This window comes from Staurois parvus, unplaced genomic scaffold (genome assembly GCF_062004578.1).
Source record: "Staurois parvus isolate SC_StPar_1 unplaced genomic scaffold, SC_StPar_1.0 ptg000234l, whole genome shotgun sequence".
Lineage (NCBI taxonomy): Eukaryota > Metazoa > Chordata > Amphibia > Anura > Ranidae > Staurois > Staurois parvus.
In genome coordinates, this window is record NW_028318030.1 from 7,246,424 (window position 1) to 7,268,911 (window position 22,488).

A 22,488-nucleotide genomic window follows, 5' to 3' on the forward strand; every position below is an offset into this window, starting at 1 on the left:
TACCCCAGGTAAGACGCTTCTGACGTTGTTTGTTGTTCAGGAGCGGCTTGACAAGAGGAATAGGACATTTGAAGCCCATGTCCAGGATCCGTCTGTGTGGTGGCTCTTGATGCACTGACTCCAGCCTCAGTCCACTCCTTGTGAAAGTCCCCAACACTTTTGAATGGCCTTTTCCTGACAATCCTCTCCAGGCTGCAGTCATCCCTGCTGCTTGTGCACCTTTTTCTTCCACACTTTTCCCTTCCACATAACTTTCTATAAATGTGCTTTGATACAGAACTTTGGGAACATCCAACTTCTTTTGCAATTAACTTTTGAGGCTTTCCCTCCTTATGGAGGGTGTCAATGATGGTTTTCTGCACAACTGTCAGGTCAGCAGTCTTTCCCATGATTGTGATTCCTACTGAACCAGACTGAGAGACCACTTAAAGGCTCAGGAACCCTTTGCAGGTGTTATGGCTTAATTAGCTGATTAGAGTGGGACACTTGGAGCCTAGAATATTGCACCTTTTCACAATATTCTAATTTTCTGAGATTGGGATTTTGGGGTTTTCATGAGCTGTAAGCCATAATCATCACAATTATGACAAATCATGGCTTGAACTATCTTGCTTTGCACGTAATGAGTCTATCTTATATATTAGTTTCACCTTTTAAGTTGCATTACTGAAATAAATAAAGTTGCATTACTGAACTTTGCACGCTATTCAAATTTTTGGAGTTTTACCTGTGTGTCCTTTTTTAATAGAACGCAAATGTGCGGCCGCTTGGCGTCTAGGCCCAGACCCCGGGAGGCCGCACATTTGCGTTTGGCCGGCGTGAAGAGATTAAGGTGGGTAAATGCTCTGGAGAGCAAGTGATTAAAGAAGATCTCAAATCTTTGGTGACATCCCAAAAATATTAAAACAAATACAATTTTTTAGCATTTCATCCTGTTTATTGAAATCCAATTTTTAAGGGGTACATGTACATGTTTACTGTACATGTTTATGCATCAGATCCCCTCCTAAACCCCCTGATTCTGAAGTGAAGAGGTTTCCTGTCCTTTAGGGTATAGCTGTTCATGCTGTCACTATAACTGGGCTCTCCTCTAGTGTTTACACTTTGCATGCATATTAGTGATAGGTACCGCATGCAAAAAGGCCACTTAGCCTTCATTTAAAGGTTTGTACAGCACAACTTCTACATTGATCATTCTGGTATCTCTCACACGCGAGTAGTAAATAAGTAATGGTAGAACATAAGTTACAAAAATAGCTCTTGCTGAGGGACAGGAGTGGAGAGCATGCAGTAAGCATCTACTCTCCCTTCCTTCCAAGATTTTATCAGCAGAAATACTTTACTGATCATGGTGTAATCTCACTCACATCAAAGCGGTATTGCTAGTTCATGAGCTTTATCCTAGGTTCACGCTATGAATCGCACAGGAAGCAAACTGCATTCCTGTTAAAAAAAAATTCACATGTGATTTGAGCCCATTCATTTTGAATTAGGTCAGATCACACCACACCCCACCAAAGAATGCATGCACCAATTTTAGAAATGCACTGCAACTAGATCGCATGATCATTTTATAACAAGCTCTGTGCAACCTGCATTAGGGATGTCATTAACATAACAGCACTGACACCTGCTGCAGATCACAAGGGCAGTGCAATTTGAACACATGGGAAACCTGCGGGTTTTCCCCACCACTTTCTAGTGTGAACTGGGGCTCAGAGCAGCTGTTGCAAGGGCTCACGGGTTATACAACCTGTACTCTGCAAAAAAAATAATTGCAAATGGGTGCAATGTCTACTATGTTTACATCTTCATTTGTTTACAGGATAACTGAATTAACTGGAAAAGCTACAATTTCTGGGGAAATTGTGTGAAGTGTTCTTGCCTCCACCAGTAGTCTACAATGTCAATGGGCGGCGTGAGTTGCAAACAAATGGTCATATTGTGAAAACTATCAGGACTATGGCTTAGCCGTGGACATTTTTAGTGGCAGCAGGGATGATGTAAGATTTGTGTAGGTGGGCTTGAAAATGAGGGAGTGGTTGCAGTTTAGAAATCATGTCCTGATTTTTCAGCTCACACTCTAGCTTTTGTCAGCTCCCACTCTAGTTTTGAACATTCCGCCATTCATTCCTATGGGACCAATTGCACCACAAAAACGCCAATATTTCGTGAACCATTCGGCGAAACGTTCCACAAAGTAATAGCACACCAATTGGGAACAATCCGCAAGTTTCGGTATATTACTGTCTATGTAGTGTGAAAACTGTGGGAGGAGTTAGGGTGGTAAATTTGGCTATAATAATAAGAATATATATGTGAGATAACAGTAAGTGGTCTTGCCATGCAAGAACACTTAATCAATAATAAAAGTAATAAGTTGCCTCACCTGTTTGCTAAATTCTGTACGGATCTCAAATGAAATGAGTTCACGTAGCCCTGGACACTCTGTTTTGCACACGCAGTCATTGGATGTGCAAATCCTGATCATAAAGATAATGGGATCCCCCCTCTGCCTGCAGTGAGCCTTCCATGGGCATGCATGACAACATGAACTGGGAGAGGACTGTATTTGAGGGCAGTACTTCTGTGAAAACAAGTTATCCGGATGGGATGGGGAGGCAAGTATTTAATTGAGTTATCTTTAACCATGTTTGTCAAACAAAGTAGAAGTTCAGATCACATGGTTTATGCTGAAATGCCAGTTTAAATATTTTTCTCACAGTCAGTTCTAATGGTAAGATTGTTGGCAGTAGAGTGGCTAAATGGTTAGCACTTCTGCCTGGCAGTACTAGGGTCGTTGGTTCGAATCCCAGCCATGGCACCACCTGCCTGGAGTTTGCATGTTCTCCCTGTGCCTGCGTGGCTTTCCTCCGGGTACTCCGGTTTCCTCCCACACTCCAAAAGACATGCTGGTAGGTGAATTGGCTCCTGTCTAAATTGTCCCTAGTTTGTGTATGTATGAATGTGAGTTAGAGATGTTAGATTGTACGCCCCTTGAGTGTCAGGGACTGATGTGAATGTCCAATATATATGTAAAGTGCTGCGTAAATTGACGGCGCTATAGAAGTACCTGAAATAAATAAAACAGTTTTTAGCTCTGTAATTTACAGTTAAATGAAACACTATTGAACCTCTTTATTGCCAGTTGGCATACGTTGTAATTTTATTGCAGTATTTTTGGAGTGCTTTATACATTCAAGTTACAATATCGCATTTTAAGGTGTCTTTCACTACAGAGATGCTATATTGAGACCAGGTACTGTCATCTCTGTAAAGTTAAGTCTGTCTTCTCGATATAGTTGTTAGGCTGATACTGTATATGAAATACAAAACCTACTAGTGCCTAACAAGCTTTGTGCAGCGAACCAGGATCTGTAATATGGCTGCTCTATTTTCATCTAGGACTTTAGCTTCTTTAACTTGCCTCCCCCACCTCATTTTCCTCCCTACTGAACTGTAATGCTGTATGTCACATTGGTAGGCCAATAAGGAAATGTAGAAGGTTGGAGGAAGCAGCCCAAAGTATCATTTGATGAAGTGGGTATTTGGATAATAAACCTCCCTGGGCTTCCAAGATCCTGAGACATTCTGAAACGCTGGTGACCAACCTGCAGGCAAAGGGTCACATTCATACAGACCCTGTTTGTGTTTGCAGTGTGGTCCTTGGACCCAGCAGTCAGCAATAAGAGTTTTGATTTGTAATGGGTCTGTAATAGCTGTGATCGCTAGCAGTTTCATGAAAACATGTCTCCGGTCTCGGACAACTTGACTCCTATCTCCAACAACTCCTGTAGCACAGTCTATGACCATCTCCTCTGATAAGTCTTCAGTCTTTGACAGTATTTTTGTAGCAATTCATATAATAAATACTGTATGCAACCCTGCATTTGAGGCCCCATTTACCTGACAACTACTCTTCTGGATGGTATCTGATTGGCAATATGGTCATTTATAGTGCTTCACCTCCATCAGTCTAGTTTCTTACAATTGTGTTGCTTAGACATTTAGTCTAACAAATGCTGTCACCTGTGTGCCATGACTGACATTTAGAGTTGACCTGTCATTAAAATACAATGGTTCTTTCTTACCACTTAAAAAAAACACTTCTGCCAAGCAGCCTAGCCTAACCTAATAATACAATTTTATCTCTGGCTGCCAATAACTTCACAGACTGCAGAGACCTTCAGAGAGAGCCTGTCTGTAGGGCATTAATCAAGATAAAGGAATCAGCGAGGCACAAATATTATGGCTTTAAGGTCCTCAACATGAATGTTTTTTAATGCACTATTCAGTTGCACTCTATTCTGAGAATATTTAATTATATATTTAACTGAAATGCAGGAGCTGCAAACTCTAGCATCAAAATGTTCCCAGTCCTCTTATGCACTTCCCATGTATGTGTGGCCTGAGTTCATCTACAGTTCTGTTATAAGCTTTATTGCGGCCTGTAGAATGCAGCCTGTACATTAGCTTGGGTTGCAATAAAGGACTGAAAACATTTCGCAACTAGACTATGTCGTTCCAAACATTTTAGATTTAAATTATAAAATTGTTCAAAGGGGGAGTTGGTGCTTATTTCTCATTTGTATTTTTAGATATTGAAGATCCTTACCTCCTTCTGTACTGTAGAATCTGAATGGAGTCACTCTAGTAACTTCTTCAGACTGAGTGTAAGGGAGGGTCTACCTGCTGGTGGGATGGAAAGGGGTTAAAATGGCCAGGTTTCAGGGATCCCAGAACTCTTCTGATACATGTCAGCTGTTCTAGGTGGTGTGTTCCATTTACCTTTCCAGTTTAGCCAGTTATTATAATGCCAGATTTAAAAAGTCATTAAAAAGTCAGCATGTTCATGGGACAGCATGGTGGTGAATTAATTTTTTTCAAAGTAACACAAAATGGCCTAGACACACCGCTATGAGGCTTTGTTCACACTAGTTCTCTTGCGACTTGGGACACATAAAGTTGCATGACAAGTCAAAACCCATTTATTTTAGCGGCACCTGCTACAATCTGTGGGACTAAAGTCATAGCGTCTTTAAAACAGGTTCCTGTACTACTTTGATGTGACCTTCTTGCAACTTGAATGCCATAGAGTGTAATAAGTTGCATGAAAGTCTCACTGGAAATCACACAACTTTAGAGTTGCACTAGTGTGAACCGAGCCTAAGAGCTGAACTCTAGATAATACATAAATGGTAGCTGTTTTAGCAGCTAAAGAATTTGTTTTTCCTGTCTGTCCGTCCATTCCTGCGATTTACACAGTTCAGCCATGTCATTATCATCACTTCTAGTTAGGGAAGTTAGAGAGTTGTCCACTCTCCTCTCTCGGCTTGCTGACGTGAAAGAGCAACAGCAGACTGCAGAGGTCATCCTTTGGCTCATTTTGCTTAGCATGATGCCATTGTATATAGGAGGCTGATACCAAGGTACATTTAGGTACTTACACTGATTTCCTTTAAAAATGTATTTATTGGGTCATTAAAGAGTATCTCAAGTGTAGGAGGACCATTTGGCAGTACAGTTGTTAATTAGAGCCTATTATGTATGGTAACTCCCTACAAAGATATACTTTATGTAACATAAAATAAAAGGGCATTGCTGTAGAAATAATAATGAATGTGTATGTTTAGCCAACATGTTTCTTTTTTTGTTTTGCATAAAGTATGGACTAGTTAAAACCCCTGTTAATTTTGCTGTCTGTCCCGTTAGGCATATTCTCCTGCTACAGGATGAAAAAATCAAAGTTAGGGGAATTCCCCTCTTACATGGTTGTCATCACAACAAATGGTTCCATTGAAAAAGTTACCATCACTTTCTGCTCTAGTGACAACTGAAGAATGTTCGGTTTCCCTTCACATTCTGCTTTTCTGACAGTGGCTACCAGGACACACAGTGTATGTGTGTGTGTGTGTATGTATGTGTGTATATATATATATATATATATATATATATAGCAGTAAATGTACTAAACATTCTCTGGTGGAGAATCAGCCACTGTCATTTAACTACTAGCCAACCTGCCACAGCGGGTCTGAAGCCAACGCAATGTACTGGTATGTCACTGCCTGTTTCCCCCACCCACCTACTCCCTTATGGTTTGACACAGTGGGAGTTCATCAGCAGATCTCGGCCATGAATCATTGGCTGTGTCAAATCACAGCCCAGAGCTCTGTGTTGGCAAACAACACAGCTCTATACAGAGGGAGAGATCACTTTGATTCTTTTCCCTGCCAAGCAGGGAAATCAATATGTAGTAAAAAGCAGTACACAGTAAACACCTTAACACTTGCTAGGCACACAATTAACCCCTTGATTGCCCCTAGAGATCACTGCCATTACTAATATATTTTAAAAATTTTCAAGTATATACAGTGGGGATCGAAAGTTTGGGCACCCCAGCTAAAATTTTGTATTAATGTGCATAAAGAAGCCAAGGAAAGATGGAAAAATCTCCAAAAGGCATCAAATTACAGATTCGACATTCTTATAATATGTCAACAAAAGTTAGATTTTATTTCCATCATTTACACTTTCAAAATTACAGAAAACAAAACAATGGCGTCTGCAAAAGTTTGGGCACCCTGCAGAGTTAATATCTTGTACTGCCCCCTTTGGCAAGTATCACAGCTTGTAAACGCTTTTTGTAGCCAGCCAAGAGTCTTTCAATTCTTGTTTGAGGTATCTTTGCCCATTCTTCCTTACAAAAGTCTTCCAGTTCTTTGAGATTTCTGGGCTGTCTGTCACGCACGGCTCTTTTAAGGTCTATCCATAGATTTTCAATTATGTTGAGGTCAGGAGATTGTGAAGGCCATGACAAAACCTTCAGTTTACGCCTCTTGATGTAATCCCCCGTGGATTTCGAGGTGTGTTTAGGATCATTATCCATTTGTAGAAGCCATCCTCTCTTTAACTTCAGCTTTTTCACAGATGGCATCAAGTTACCATCCAAAATTTGCTGAAATTTTATTGAATCCATTTTTCCTTCTACTCGTGAGATATTCCCTGTGCCACTGGCTGCAACACAACCCCAAAGCATGATTGATCCAACCCCATGCTTAACAGTTGGACAGAGGTTCTTTTCATTAAATTCTGTGCCCCTTCTTCTCCAAACGTACCTTTGCTCATTCCGGCCAAAAAGTTCAATTTTAACCTCATCGGTCCACAGAACTTGTTTCCAAAATGCATCAGGCTTGTCTATATGTTCATTTGCAAAGTTCAAACAATGATTTTTGTGGTGAGGACGTAGAAGAGGTTTTCTTCTGATGACTCTTCCATGAAGACCATATTTGTACAAGTATCTCTTTATAGTGGAATAGTGTACCACAACTCCAGTGTCTGCCAGATCTTTCTGGAGGGATCATGCAGTCAAACGTGGGTTTTGAATGGTTTTTCTCACAATCCTGCGAGCTGTTCTGTCTGATATTTTTCATTGGTCTTCCAGATCTTGCTTTAACTTCCACTGTTCCTGATGACTGCCATTTCTTAATTACATTCCGAACAGAGGATACTGACATCTGAAAACGCTTTGCTATCTTCTTATAGCCTTCTTCAGCTTTGTGAGCGTCAACTATTTTCAGTTTCAGTTTTCTAGACAACTGCTTAGAAGAACCCATGGTGCTGATTGTTGGGGCAAGGTCAGATGAGTCTGGGCATTTAAAACCTTTGAGATTGACATCACCTGGTCTTCCCAGACGATGATTGAGAACAATCCATGACACTGGCAGGTCTCAGCTTGGCAAAGGGGGCAGTGCATGCTATAAATTCTGCAGGGTGCCTAAACTTTTGCAGACGCCATTTTTTTGTTTTCTGTTATTTTGAAAGTGTAAATGATGGAAATAAAATCTAACTTTTGTTGACATATTATAAGAATGTCTAATCTGTAATTTGATGCCTTTTGGAGATTTTTCCATCTTTCCTTGGCTTCTTTATGCACATTAATACAAATTTTTAGCTGGGGTGCCCAAACTTTCGATCCCCACTGTATATATCATAGTTTGTAGACGCTATAACTTTCACATAAATCAATTAATATACTTATTGGGATCTTTTTCATCAAAATTATGTAGCAGAATAAATTTTGGCTTAAATTTATGAAGAAATTGGATTTTTAAAATGTTTTATTTGATATGTTTTATAGCATAAAGTAAAAAATATATATTTTTTTCAAAATTTACAGTCTTTTTTTCATTTATATAATTAAAAGTAGAAAATCCAGTGGTGATCAAATGCCATTAAAAAAAAAAAGCTCTATTTGTGGGGAACAATTATATAAATTTAATTTGGAAACAGCGTTGCACGACTGCACAATTTATCAGTTAAAGACTTGGACCTGAAAGATTCACTTGCAAAGAAAGTTTGCTGAATGTCATTTTCTCTGATTTAATAAAATGTTCCAGCAAGTTGACTCTATCCAGGGGTGCACAGACAGGAATAATGTTAAATAAAACGTTTTGACCTGACATTTTACTGAATACAGAATCCCATTCATTTATATCTTCCTGGAGTTGAGTTTTAACTTTAGCTTTTGCTTAAAATGTACCACTAAATAATATCAGCCAATCTCAAACAAATAAATGCTCCAGTTAGAACTTTTGACTGTCATTTAGCAAGGCTTACACACTGATCAGCCATAGCACCATGGCCATCCACCATATCCCATTGAGACATGGACACCAATAGACCTTTGAAGGTATGCTGTGGTATCTGGCACCAAGCCATCAGTAGCAAATCCTTTAAATCCTGTAATTTGCAAAGTGGGGCCTCCATGGATTTTCCAGCACATCACACAGCATACGTGAGTGGATTGACATCTGGAAAATTTGGAGGCAACACCTGAAACCCATTGTTGTGTTCCTCAAACCACTCTTGAATTCATCAGACCAGGCCACCTTCTTTCATTGCTCTGTGGTCCAGTTCTGATGCTCATGGGCCCATTGTTGAGGAAATTTGATCAGCATGAACACCCTGACTTGCCCTACGCAGCTCCATATACAACAAATTACGATGCACTCTGTGCTCTGGCACCTTTCTTTTGCAGCCAGCGTTACCTTTTTCAACAATTTAAGCTTACAGTAGCACTTCTGTTAGATCAGACTACACGGGCCAGCCTTCGCTCCTCATGTGCATTGATGACCCTTGGCTGCCCATGACTCTGTTTTTTGGCTTTCCTTATTTGGACCACTTTTGGTTGGTCCTGACCACTACAGACCAGGAACATCCCACAAGAGCTGCAGTCTTGGAGATACTCTGACCCACACATTTACCCATTACAATTTGTCCCTTGTCAAATTTTGTTTAAATCCTTATTTTTGCCCATTTTTTTTGCTTTCAACAATCAACTTCATTGACAACATGTTCATTTGTTGCTTAATATATCCCACCAACTTCAGGTGCCACTGTAATGCGATAATCAATGATATTCACTTTACCTGTCAGTGGTCATAATGTTTTGGCTGATTGGTGTATATAAAATAGGCACTTCTGTATTTTTGTAGTTAAGTTTATAATTTTGAAATCAAGTTCTTATGAGTTGCCTGCTGCTGTTTCTTACAATGATGAGTAATAGCACTACTTTAAATTTAACATGGCACTAAATGCAATAGATTACCATGTGCCAAAGCATCACTAAAAAGTACCTCGTTCTCACATATGAATGGCAAAAAACTGTAATATATGAGGCACTAATTTTATTACGTATGTGTCATTCTCTCCTGTATAATTTTAATCTAAAGTGTAGATCAAAATGTATTAGCCTCTGCACAAAGCTGCACAGTTGCAAAGTCTTTCTGATTTTATTAACTTGGCCAAATGCCATAGTACAAGATGATTCAGTATAGAATGCTTTTAAAATATACATATGCCAACATTTTCTAATGACCTTGAAAAGAGAGACACATTTACTTAATATCTATTTGCCTGAAAGAAAATAAATTCACCTAGTCCATGACTTGGCACATTTAGATAATGAAATTAAATTAATTCTTCCTCTAGTGTTACTTGTGGTTGCCATCTTTTATCATAATGAATATGTGTCATTTTATTATTTTAAGAACACCGTTGCAGAAAAATGAAAAACATTGCCAGAAAATAACCTAATAAATTTCAAATATGGAGAGGGATATTTTGGCAGTTCTGCTCAACATTTATAAATTTAGGAGTTTTGATTAGTGCAGATGGAGCATTTTATAAGTAGCAGCATGGTTTTCATTTAGTTTACAGTTTGGCAGATCCAGAAGTATATTTGTGTGCCTGAGGATCTATGGTTGTTGAGCTTACCAAAAATAAATGTTTGACCATGTTTCAAAACCCTTTAGGGCTCAGTCACACCAGTGGCCACTATCTGGTGCGATGCATTGGTAGAACACATTACACACCGTTTTCCCTTTTTCTTTTTTCTGACTATACAGTATCCCCAATGTGAGTTCACAGGTTAAATAATTATTTCCAGCTTTGCAGAAGGATAACATGTAAAAATGGTCTTCAATTAATTGTTTCATTACTTCTTACATAACGCTACAAACGAAAAACAGATCAAAACTTTTTGAAAATAAAAAATATTTTTTGCTATAAAACCTATCCCATAAATATTTAAAAAAGAACATTTCTTCATAAATTTAGGGCAAAATGTATTCTATGACATGGTTTAAAAAAAACACGAATAAGTGTATATTAATTGGTTTTGTGAAAATTTATAGCATCTACAAATGACGGTATATATACTGGATTTTTACATTTTTTTTAACACTAGTATTGGCGGTGGTCAGTGGCTTATAGCAGGACGGTGATACGGGCAATCAAAGGGACAACTGTGTGCCTAACTATATATGATGAGTGCAATATATGTTTTACTTGTGCAGTTCCAGGCAGTTTTTGTTTGTTTTTTTTTGTACATGTATCCCTGTGGAAAAAATAATTATTTGATCCCCTGCAGATTTTATAAATTTGCCTACTTACAAAGAAATGAAGGGTTTTTTTATAACAGGTGTATTTTAAATGATAGAGACAGAATATCAACCAAAAATCCAGAAAAAACACAATACAAATGTTATAAATTGAGTTGCAGTTCAGTGAGTAAAATAAGTATATGATCCCGTACCAACCAACATTAATTCTGGCTCCCACAGACTGGCTATGTGCTCATGTGGTACACAGATTAGTCCTGTTAATTTAAGAAGGTGCTCCTAATGACAACTCGTTATGTGTATAAAAGACACCTGTCCACAGAATCTCTTTCATCCATTCAAACCTCACCATCATTATGGGCAAGACTAAAGAGCTGTCAAAGGACATCAGGGACAAGATTGTAGACCTGCACAGGGCTGAAATGGGCTACAAGACCATCAGCAAGAAGCTTGGTGAGAAGGAGAGAACTGTTGGAGTTATTATTCATTACAAATGAAAGAAATACAAAATAACCATCAATCGCCCTCGGTCTGGAGCTCCATGCAAGATTTCGCCTCATGGGGTAAAGATGATCATGAGAAAAGTGAGGGATCAGCCCAGATCTACACGGAAGGGGATTGTGAATCATTTCAATTGACATTCTGTCTCTCTCATTTAAAATACACCTATGATAAAAAATTTAGACCTTTCATTTTTTTGTAAGTGGGCAAACTTAAAAAATCTGCAGGGGATTAAATAATTATTTTCCCCACTGTATATCTCTTTGTGCTGCACAGAGTGCTTCCAGCACAGACACCGCGCTCTCACCAAGAGTCCCGGATCTCGTACTAACAATTGAGATCTGGTACTCCTGGTTCCAGGGTCACCTGATTGCTGTGATAGCCTATAATTGGCTGTGGCTATTAGGGCTCATGCATACTGCAGCTCAAATGAGCTCAAAAATAAGTTTAATCGGTTCCGCGCCGCCCTATAGCAGAAATACTGCTGCAGGGTGGCATGGGTGCGCAAAATAATGTGTATATATACGTGATTTTTCAGTTCTGGGTAGGGTGGTGACACGCTTGCCCTACCTGCGCCGACATTCGTGGCATCGGCTGTCAATCACCGGGTCATGATTCATGAAATAATGCTACTGCTTTATTTTGCTATTTCTCTGAATGCAGCTGCAACACAGGCCAATTTGTCATCATTGCTACTGGACACATCATTTGCTTTTTCACCCTAATAAATCTGAGCCCACCAAGGCATCAACTCTGCAGCCACAAGTTCCCAGGAACACCTTGTTTGCAACCAGTCCGCTTGCAGTTAGTGCCCAGTGTCGCACTGCTGTGGAAATTGCTGCACAGCAGTGATTAGCTGCGTTTGAGTAATGGCCATTTTCCAAGAACAAAAGGGCAGCAGCATTACCAGCTCTCAAGAGCTCATGTAGCAGAACAATAGGAGGAAGGGCCACCGAAAACCTCTTTTACTTCCCAGGGCTTCCAATGAATAAACAGTATTTTCTTAACCACTGTTTATGAGAAAAAAGAAGCTGAATGCTCATTTAAAAAAAATGGTTATGCTTGTTTTTGTACACTTATGCGTGTTTTTGCGCATATGTGCATCTTTTCTGCTTCACAGCTCTTCTTAGAAATGCGAGTTTGCTGTTTTTTTTTTCTGCCTGTAGGTTCATATACCTGTAAAATTAAATAAAATTTAAATAGAATAAAATTAAATACCTTCTTCAGGTCTGTGTATACAAAGGAGCATGGAGGAGCTCTTGTCCATAATAGGCATGGTATTGACACAGCTCCAGATGATCCACCTTGGCTCACAATTGATATGATCCAAAAATATTTAGACAGTATGAAGGTGAATAAAGCACCTGGACCGGATGGCATACACCCATGGGTTCTTAAAGAATTGGGCTCTGTCATTTCAAAGCCATTGTTTCTAATTTTAGGGACTCTTTAATGACTGGCATAGTACCACTGAATTGGCGTAAGGCCAATGTGGTGCCAATATTTAAAAATCTTTACCAAGTAATTATAGACCTGTTAGTTTAACTTCTATAGTTGGAAAGATACTGGAGAGTTTAATAAAAGATCACATAGATGAGTTCTTGCTGTAAAAAAAATATTTTAAGCAACAGACAGCATGGATTCATGAAAGACAGAAGTTGTCAAACAAATCTGATTTCTTTTCTTGAGGAGGTGAGCAAAACCTTGGACAGGGGGGTTACAGTGGACATGGTATACTCGGATTTTGCAAAAGTACTGTGCATTGGAGCCTAACTGTGTTATTATGAAAATAAAGGGAAAAAAACTAAAATTAAAACTAATGCAGCCACAACATTTAAGTATTGGGCCAGGACCTTTACACAGAACATAACATTGTCCTTTTCACATACAGCACTCTTTGCTTTCCTGCTGCTATCTGTTGTATGTCTTCTGTTCATCACTCATTGGGTTGAATTAATAAAAGCTGACCACTTTGTAAATTAATTTTGTGAAATTTCACTATGCAAGGCATTCCCAGTCACGTTCAAGAAAAAAAAACACTATAATGGAAGTCTGTCCAGCTTCCATACATTAACTAAGCTAAGGGGAAATGCTCTTGCATTCTGAAAATTCCCTTACAAAGTGGATAGAAGGACAGGCAACTAAATGGCAGATGAAGTTTAAGGTAGCAAAATGCACTAAAAATATTTTTGCAGTTTACATGCTTTGTGGAGAGCCTCTGGTGTATTCGAAGATGGAAAAGGAGTTGGGGGTTTTTAAAGATGACAGACTCAGCAATAGCATGCATAACAAAAGGGTATAAGGAGATAAAACTACCACTAAAACTTTAAAAAACTCTGGTTTGGCCACATCTTGAGTGTGCTTTCCAGTTCTGGTTACCAATTCTCAGGAAGGATGTGCTTGAACTGGGGAGAGTGCAACTGAGGGAGGGCAACAAAACTAATATGGGGGCTGGAGGACACTTAAGAGGGGATATGATCACAGAAATGAATTGTGGGAGAAAACTATTTTATCTTAGGTCTCTACAATAGACATGCAGCCACACAATCAAGTTTGAAATGAATGAGTTCATTCCTAAACTGTGTAAAGGGTTCTTTACTGTCGGAGCAGTAAGGATGTGGAGTTCCCTTCTGCAGTTGGTTGTGTCAGTGCAGAGTGTAGATAAGTTCACAAAACTTTTAGATGTGTGTTTTTCAGCGATCATGGATCTGAAAGGCAGTAGTCATAGATACTTAGGTTGAACTGGATGGACTGGTGACTTTATTCAACTTTACCAACTATGTAGCCTATTTGGCTTTAGTATATAAACCCATTGTCTCCACCTTGCCCATCCTATTTTATATGTGTGGTGTTTTCATCCTTCCTGTTTTTTTAATAGGGTATAGTGGATATATCTGTTTGCTATAACATACAGAGGTAAGACTAAATCTTGGAAATACCAGGTAAAAGAATTGTTGCGTAATATGGTGTTGCACTGCCTTTGGGTTCCAAAACGGCCTGAATTCCCCTGGTAATTGACAAGTGTAAGTCTTGAGTGGTGGATAAAAAAAAAATCTAATACCACTCTTCATGAAAAAAATCATTCCAGTTCTCAGAGATGCCAGAGGCAGAAAATAAGCCTTAACCTGGTACTCCAAAATGGACCATAGTGGCTCTATGATATTGAGGTCCGATGACTGTGGAGCCGAGGGAAGATGCAAGACTTCCTCTGCATGCTTGTCAAACAGTGATTTGGCAACACCAGCTGTGTGAATTGGAGCATTATCATCTTGGCAAATGGTGCTGTTTTTGGGAAACAATGTCTGTACCATGGAGTGCACATGGTTGGGCAAAATTTTGTGCAAAAGTCACTGGCAGTGACTCTTCCTTTCAAGGTGATGATGGGGCCTGCAGAATATAAAGATATGGCTGCCCAAACCATGATTGTGTTGTCACCATGCTTTACCGTTGGCACATCACAGTTCTGGTAGTAAGCTTGGAATAGTGTTTGCCACATGTAAACACGTCTGATGGTTGGGAACAATGTGAAGCTCAATTCATGGAACCATATTACAGTCTTCCATTGATTGTCAATTACCCCTGTATGTACTGTACACACCCACGTGTGACTTTATAGTCACAAGGGCTTATAGGGAGGAAATACACAGGGTAGAAATACACTGACAACTGAGAATCTGTTTCGAATATTTGAAAGAAATCTTGCGAGCCAAAGGATAAACAAAAATTTCTAATGTTGGATCGCAAACCTCTAGCACATAACTACCAATGTGAAAAACGTGAAATGAAAATATATATATAGTGTTGCGCTCTCAAAAAAAACATTATTCACACTGGAGAGGGGATAATTTAGTACGTGAAATAAGTAAAAAAGAATCATTTTGGATTTATGAGTTGGGTAGTTTAGCGCCAGGAGGATTAAACAAAGATTTTGATTTATCATGTTTTATTAGTGATATGTAGATTGGGAAGTGTGCGCTGGATTCATTGATATACACATGTATATATATATATAGCAGTTGGATGGGGTGTGGTGGAGGCATACTAGGGCGCACTCTGCTCCCACCATGCATACACCTTATCAGACTAGTTTCCCAATAGTGCTTGTTCTAGGTCATTACAGGCACATTTATATATACATGTGTGTTGGTATATGGGCCAGTGCATATTTTTCAATCAACTATATTTTTTAACATTTTTATAATATTATTTTGAAATGTATTATTTATTTTTATTTTATTTTAATAATTAATTGTTTTGTATTATGGATTAAATTAATGCATTTTTGTAATTTGTAATGTAATTTTATATGTTTTATATTTCGCCTATATTTGCATATTCCATAGAGGGATGCACTCATGATGTGGGATAAAAATAGATAAATCCGAGCTGACTGCGGGGTTGTGATGCTATGTACCCCTCCGGGATGATTACAGTGTTGCTATAATCAAATGAATCAATGTATTATAAGTGTCCCATTTATCTCTAGGAAAATGGCTGCCCCCATTAGATAGTCAATAAAATGGCGGAGCCGTGCTTTATAAGCCGGCAATACACGAGTGATGGACCAATCAAATCCCCCTGATGAAGCCACGTGACCAGTGGCGTAACGCGTAGGGGTGGGACTGTTAACGTCACTCGGAGGGAGTCAGTCCGTTTGCCGGACCACGAGCGCACAGCTCCGGCAGTCAGCGGCAGTCTGGGATCACATTTGTACTACCACTATCCGAATACATGTGAGTGCCATACCTTATAGCAAATAAAAGTCAAGCTTTTAAAACGATAAAGCACCATGTCAAGATCTTTTTTGTATATGGAGAACTGCATGGAGACGAAAAAATAGAGGAATCGCACCCTATGAGAGGAGATTTATTCCATAGTATATGTCGCATTCCATGGATATCTTGTAACAGGAGTTCTTAACAAGCAGGTTCCAAAGGAGGTGAACCGCAAGCTTTAATAGCCTAATTGCAGGCTACCTATGAGGTGAGCGCATATCTTCACTTGAGGGAGGAGTCACAAGCAGTCACCGATTTAATGCTATTGAAGATTTTTCCAGCACAAAGTCACTTTTTGGGACATTAATTTCATATATTATATATAATTATATATATATACATATATTATTTTTATATATTTTTTTATATTCTTGTTTATTTATCACTGCCCTATGCACATGGTTTATCTGAGTTGATTCAGAAGATTCAAAAGTATAAGTATTTATGTTTATTAATACACATTAATAATTCTTTTTATATATATTGATTGAAGGGTTGAGAGCGCAACACTATATATATATTTTCAACTGAGAATCTGTATTAGCTTCCAACACTGTCCTGCTTGAGGTGATTGTAGCCGTATTAGTGCATTTGCGACAGAAACAATTGAGTACTGTCTGTGATACTTTTTTCATTTGCACTAACATACAATTTTGAGGACAAGCTTTCGGGTATTCCCCCCCCTCCCCCCCTCGCTTTTGATGTATCTTATCTGTAGCCTTTTTTTTTTTTTTTTTTCTCAATCCCTTCTAACATTTTGCTTAAACTTTGTGATTTGTAATAGTACTGCTTAGACCTTGAAGAAGGGGACATACCCCGAAAGCTTGTCCTCAAAATAGTATGTTAGTGCAAATAAAAAAAGTATCACGGACAGTACTCAATTGTTTCTAACACTGTACTGCAAAATCCAACAGAAGTGGGGGAGGTAGAGAACAGCAGAATCAACCAGGTTTTTTTCAGAATACGGAAAACAAATCCCATAGTGACTGAGTATGAACAGCATGTAATACATCATTTATTGATAGTTATTAATGATGTGGGCTTATGACACTTTAATAAGAGTAAGAATCTTTACATGATGCAAATATATTGTACCTGTTAAGCAACTGCAAAAATTATAGTAAATCTTGAGTTGAAAACCATTTTAAAAGTGAATTTAGAATTAACTTACCATTTGTGAGTCCCAGAAGGCCTTATATTTGGAGGAGAACCCAAGGCAAGGCACAACATGCAGTCATAAATATGTATGGTGAACAGCCATTTCTCTGCATTTCATTTTTATTATTGCATGCAGTGTTTGTGACTTGTAACTTAGGCGCTGCTGTACATGGTGGAAGGAGAAATGAGTTTTAAAGTCCACAAACCCTGAAAAATATGAGCCAAATTCAATTATATTATATGAAGCTCTTAGAAGCTCTTAGTTTTTAGTAGATTTGACAGTTTATTGTCTGTCAAAATGTGAATAATGCAGCTAATATGAGGGATCCCACTCTCCCTGTTGGGCTTTCAATAAGTTTATATTATTGAGAATGCAGCACAAGACGCTGGAAAATGCACTGGTGGGTGGGAACACCCAAAGCCTCCCTAGGGAAAGGGACAGTATCCCCTGCACTTTTCAGTAAGATCTCATTGCTGGATTATTAATATCGGAGCTGGTCGTCCTAACTCCTATAATTAAAATGCCCCTTGCTGTTATACTTAACAGCATTACTGATGTGGTGCCACATTTAGTTATATTTTGGTAGCCACATAGTCACATTGCCTAATGTCTGTAGGAGTTCATTTTATTCTGTTTATGTTGTAATTCATCTTCTTTGCAGGTAGATGTGTGAAGATGAGCCTCCTCAGGTCACTTGCTGTTAAATTGCAGCCATGTGGTTTTGGTGTGCTGGTGAGATCAACAGTTAACTCACGGACATTACTACCGAGATGTTGTGTATATTCTTCTGGAGTCCAAGAGCCGTTTTTAAGCGGAATCAACTCAAGTTATGTAGAAGAAATGTACTATGCATGGCTGGAGAATCCGAAGAGCGTTCACGAGGTAAAGTGAGAGTAAAAAATACATTTTTTTTTTTTTTTTGAGATGCCAATCAAACTTTTCTTGCAACAGGTTCCATGTCACAGAAAAAATTTGGAGTTTCCTTTTAAATACAATTGTAAAAAGTAAAATAATTGAAAAATCAACATACACATTCATCTATTAACATCTAATATAAAATAAAAAACAAAAGTTTAGTCAAAGCTTTTCTCGATGAACAAGCCTGGGATGTTAACAGAGTATTTTAAAAAAAAAAGTAATATATGTAAAAAAAATATATATTATATTAAGGTGACTATTAGCTAATAATATCCAAATTTATTATAAACGAAAAGTTAGCCAGCATTTTACTGGGCATGCAAAGATAATGTAACGAGTTTACTAGCTGTTGATCCATTATATTTAGTAATTTCCATGAGAAAAACTAGATCATCCTAAAAGCTGGGTGGAACCATCCTTGTGGTAATTCCTATCATCCTCCACCTATCTTCCTAGTCCATGTATTTCAGTTTATGATCATCATTGTTCTAAGTTTACATGCATTAACTGAATTAAAAAAAACATTACTGAAGAATATAGTTAAATAATAAAATTCAGTTGACTGATAATCAAATTTACCCAGTGTGTAGCATTTGTTTCCATTGCACTATTTAATTTTGGTTCCAGAATTATGTAAGGTTGAAAATCAAAGACCCTGCAAGTACAAAAAATACCTGTTGAACTGCCAGGAATATACACAGCTATGAAGTCCTCTTGTGGGCTGACAACACTCAGAATTTTTGTGAACTGGGTTTTGTAAGCCCTGTCCAGTGTCTCCCGGTAAACCACTCAACCACCCCTACTCCAAGATCTCTACAATTTTAGCCTAGTACACACGGTCAGAAAATCGTACAAAAAAAAAGCCACTTTCGAAGCGATCGTTTGATAATCTGATTGTTAGTACACAGGTTTCATCCGAAATTATTCAAAGGGAGAAGCACAAAACTTTTTCTGGTACGATACCAGATTGTAGTATTTTCATTTAATCAGTACAGTTTTTGTTTGAAAATACAATACAAATACAACACATTACATCACTTTCGAATTTTTATTGTGTCGTACAAGATTTTTTGTATCTTTAATAACCTTTTCACTTTCGTAATGAGACTAGCATGCAAAAAGAAACTTGACGATGATTCGTCTGATATTTTCATTGTGTGTATAGGGCTTTATAGGCTATTCATTCTTTGATCCAAGATAAGAGCTAGATGGCCTGTTTGAGGTAACACTGGAAATGTGTGGAGGACACAGGAAAGCTCTAAATTGCTGACATGACCATCAGATTTTTTGCAGTTAGCAAACGGATAAGAAAATGTTTTAAATGGTGTACTTGACAGATATGAAGTTTATTGCTAGGGTTAAAGTAACACTAAAGCTTTGTTTTTTTTTCTTTCAAAAACATGTCTATATTTACCTGCTCTGTGCAGTGGTTTTGCACAGATCAGCCCCAATCCTCTTCTTTTTGGGTACCCACTGGCGCTCCTGGCTCCTCCCCCGCGAGCAGTGCCCCCAGGGAAAGCTGCTCGCCCTGGGGGCATTGTTGCGTGCTCGTCTCCGAGATGCTGCTCTATGTGTCCATAAGAGCCCCCCGCTCTCTCCTCATTGGCTCACTGGCTGTGATCGACATTCGCCAATTAGGAGGAAGAGTCCTCAGACAGCAGAGGCTGACAAGAACGTCGCTGGATCTGAGGGGGCTCAGGTAAGGATCGGGGGGGCTGTTGTACACAGGTTTTTTACCTTCATGCATAGAATGCATGAAGGTAAAAAACATTGAGCCTTTAGAACTACTTTAAGTACAAACTATGGTGAATTACAAAGTTGTTATTATAAGTAAGACACCAGCTGACTACTGAACCACAGAATGTTGAAAGAATATTACATAACCATTATTACAGTAAATAGACATGTTTTATTATGGCTTGAATATTAGAGCTATAGTTTATGTGATAAGTACAGATTTGTGTACAGATAATCTATTGTTTGAAATTGTATTTTTACTTTTAAGGTAAACCTGTGTACACATTCATCAACTGCCAAAAGACATAAAAGTAAAGCTTCATATTAAAATAAAAAAAAAATAAAAAAAACCCAAAACAAGTATGTTATACTTACCTGCTCTATGCAATGGTTTTGCACACAGCTGCCCAAAGCTGCTGTTCTTGGGTCCCCCACCAGTTCTGTCTGCTCCTTCTCTTCTCGGTGCATCCCTATAGGAAGCCGCTTCTCATAGTGGCTCACCTGCAAGCGTGATCCCGAGCCGCGCTTCCTGCTTCCATAGGCAAAGACAGCAAGGCTTGGCCTCACCCCCTCTCTATGGTCACAGAATTTGATCGACAACAGCAGGAACCAATGGCTCCTCCTGCTGCTGCTTCTGTGAGGAGAGAGAGCCACTGTAGATGGACAGGAAATGCATTAAGTAGCAGTGCACCAAAATGAAAATTCTGGACCGAAACTGAAAATTTAGGATGCACTTGGCTGAAAACTGAAAGTTTTTTTTTCTTTTTTAAATATATACACACACTGCACAATAATTTAAATGGTAAATTCACTTTTTGACAAAAGATAATAAATGCACTTTTTTTGCAGGTAAAAAAAAGTGCATTTATATATATATATATATATTTTTTTTTTTTGCAGAAGCCTGGAAAGCATCTGCTGATCGCTGGTGCCATGCAGGACTCTGCAGACCTGTCAGTATATCTGCTTGCCCATACAGCCAATACACTCTGACAGGAAGAATCAAGGAACTACCACAGCTCTCAGTGTCGGATGGAGCCCTGCTTGGCTGCGTTTTTTAAAAAATTTTGACAGCTAGTGGGAGAAGATCCCCCGCTAGCTGTCAAAGAGGCATCGGGAGGAGCAGGGGCCGGTCCTTACATAATATGTTACATTACACCCTGAGTATGGGTGTAACATTTTATGAAAGGTGAACTGATTGTCTAAAAAAAAAAAAAAAAAAACATCGGCATTATCTTTCTCTTTTTTCTATCAGCAAATCATTGATAACCCTATTTATTGTTGACAATTTTCAGTGGCCGGTGTATCGGTGCATCACTAGCATTAAAATGTTACTAAACCCCGGACCCTGCATTCACACTATCTGGTCTCCCACAGTACACACTACATGGGAATGCATTTATTTTAGTAAATATAAACTAATAAATACCTTTTCTCATTAGCAGTTAGAGCAGACTTGTGACTTCTATCAGTGTCCAGCAGAGCACATGTTAAAGCTTGTAGGAGGAGTTTTCTTTCTGCTCCAGGAGGATGTAGAACCCCTGACCTCTGTCTGGACAGTGCTGATTGGCCCTGTGCTGATCACGTGCACCCTCCCAAGAAAAAATAAAACCCTCTAGCAATACACACTAAACTGAGTCTGTTCAGAGTGTCTCCACACAATAGGTCTTATCAGGAGATAAGAGGGGGGACACTGGAAGAAGGGGAGGATCAGAGAAGTCAGGATCAAACAGCAGAGGATTAACCACTTAGGTTCCACAGTATAACAAGCATGCTTTAGTGCATATACAGACTGATTTTACTGTTGTGGGTTTAGTGACACTTAGGGTAAAAAATGTCAAGCCTTTACAACCACTTTATTCGCTTAAATTCCTATGCATAGACAGCTGTGCTAGCACATAGTTCTGCTTACTTAGGAGGATATGTTTGTTTCCATTGCAAATCAATAACGTCTTATTGCAGTGTTATATAGTTATTTAGTATGCTTGTAGTTTACAATAAATATAAATGCTAAAAGTGTGAGTCATGGGATCAGGATGTGGTTAAAAGTTCACTCTCTCCATGTGACAGAATGCCTATATTTTATTGCAGATCCAACAAATCTGGGACTGGCCTTTTAACAGCATCTGTAGCCATTTGAAGTTTTGTGAAATAGCTTTTGTATTTTCTATCTGTTGGTACCATAACAAAAGTATGAAGTGGCCTGCAATGTGCCCTATTTTTGGCCAAATATTAAACAAGAGTCCTCCTTCCAATGGATACTCCTTGCCTTAAGTACAGCAACAATCATAAAAGTTATAAATAGCATGGCATGGAAGTGTATTGTTAGTGTTGGAAGTGTATTGTCATTGCTATGCTTCAAGTGTATCATGGCAGTCTTAAAATAGAATTCTGCAATATATCTAACTTAAAACTGCTTCCTCCTAATACCTATGCCCACTAACCTGGCTAGGAAAGGTCTCTGTACTTACCTTTTTTTTCAAACTGCTCCTCT

At 38.6% G+C, this 22,488-nt stretch overlaps 1 protein-coding gene across 3 annotated transcripts in view; it reads left to right on the forward strand.

Moving 5' to 3' along the window:
* OGDHL (oxoglutarate dehydrogenase L) overlaps positions 1-22,488 on the forward strand; it is a 235,275-nt gene that overhangs the window by 49,996 nt on the left and 162,791 nt on the right. For 2 of the 3 annotated variants that reach the window (XM_089680055.1, XM_089680053.1), the window contains exon 2: positions 18,001-18,221. In XM_089680055.1, coding sequence (XP_089536181.1) covers positions 18,015-18,221 — 207 coding nt within the window. In that variant the 5' untranslated portion in view covers positions 18,001-18,014. The remainder of the gene's footprint in view (positions 1-18,000; positions 18,222-22,488) is intronic. The other variant, XM_089680054.1, reaches the window with a different exon arrangement.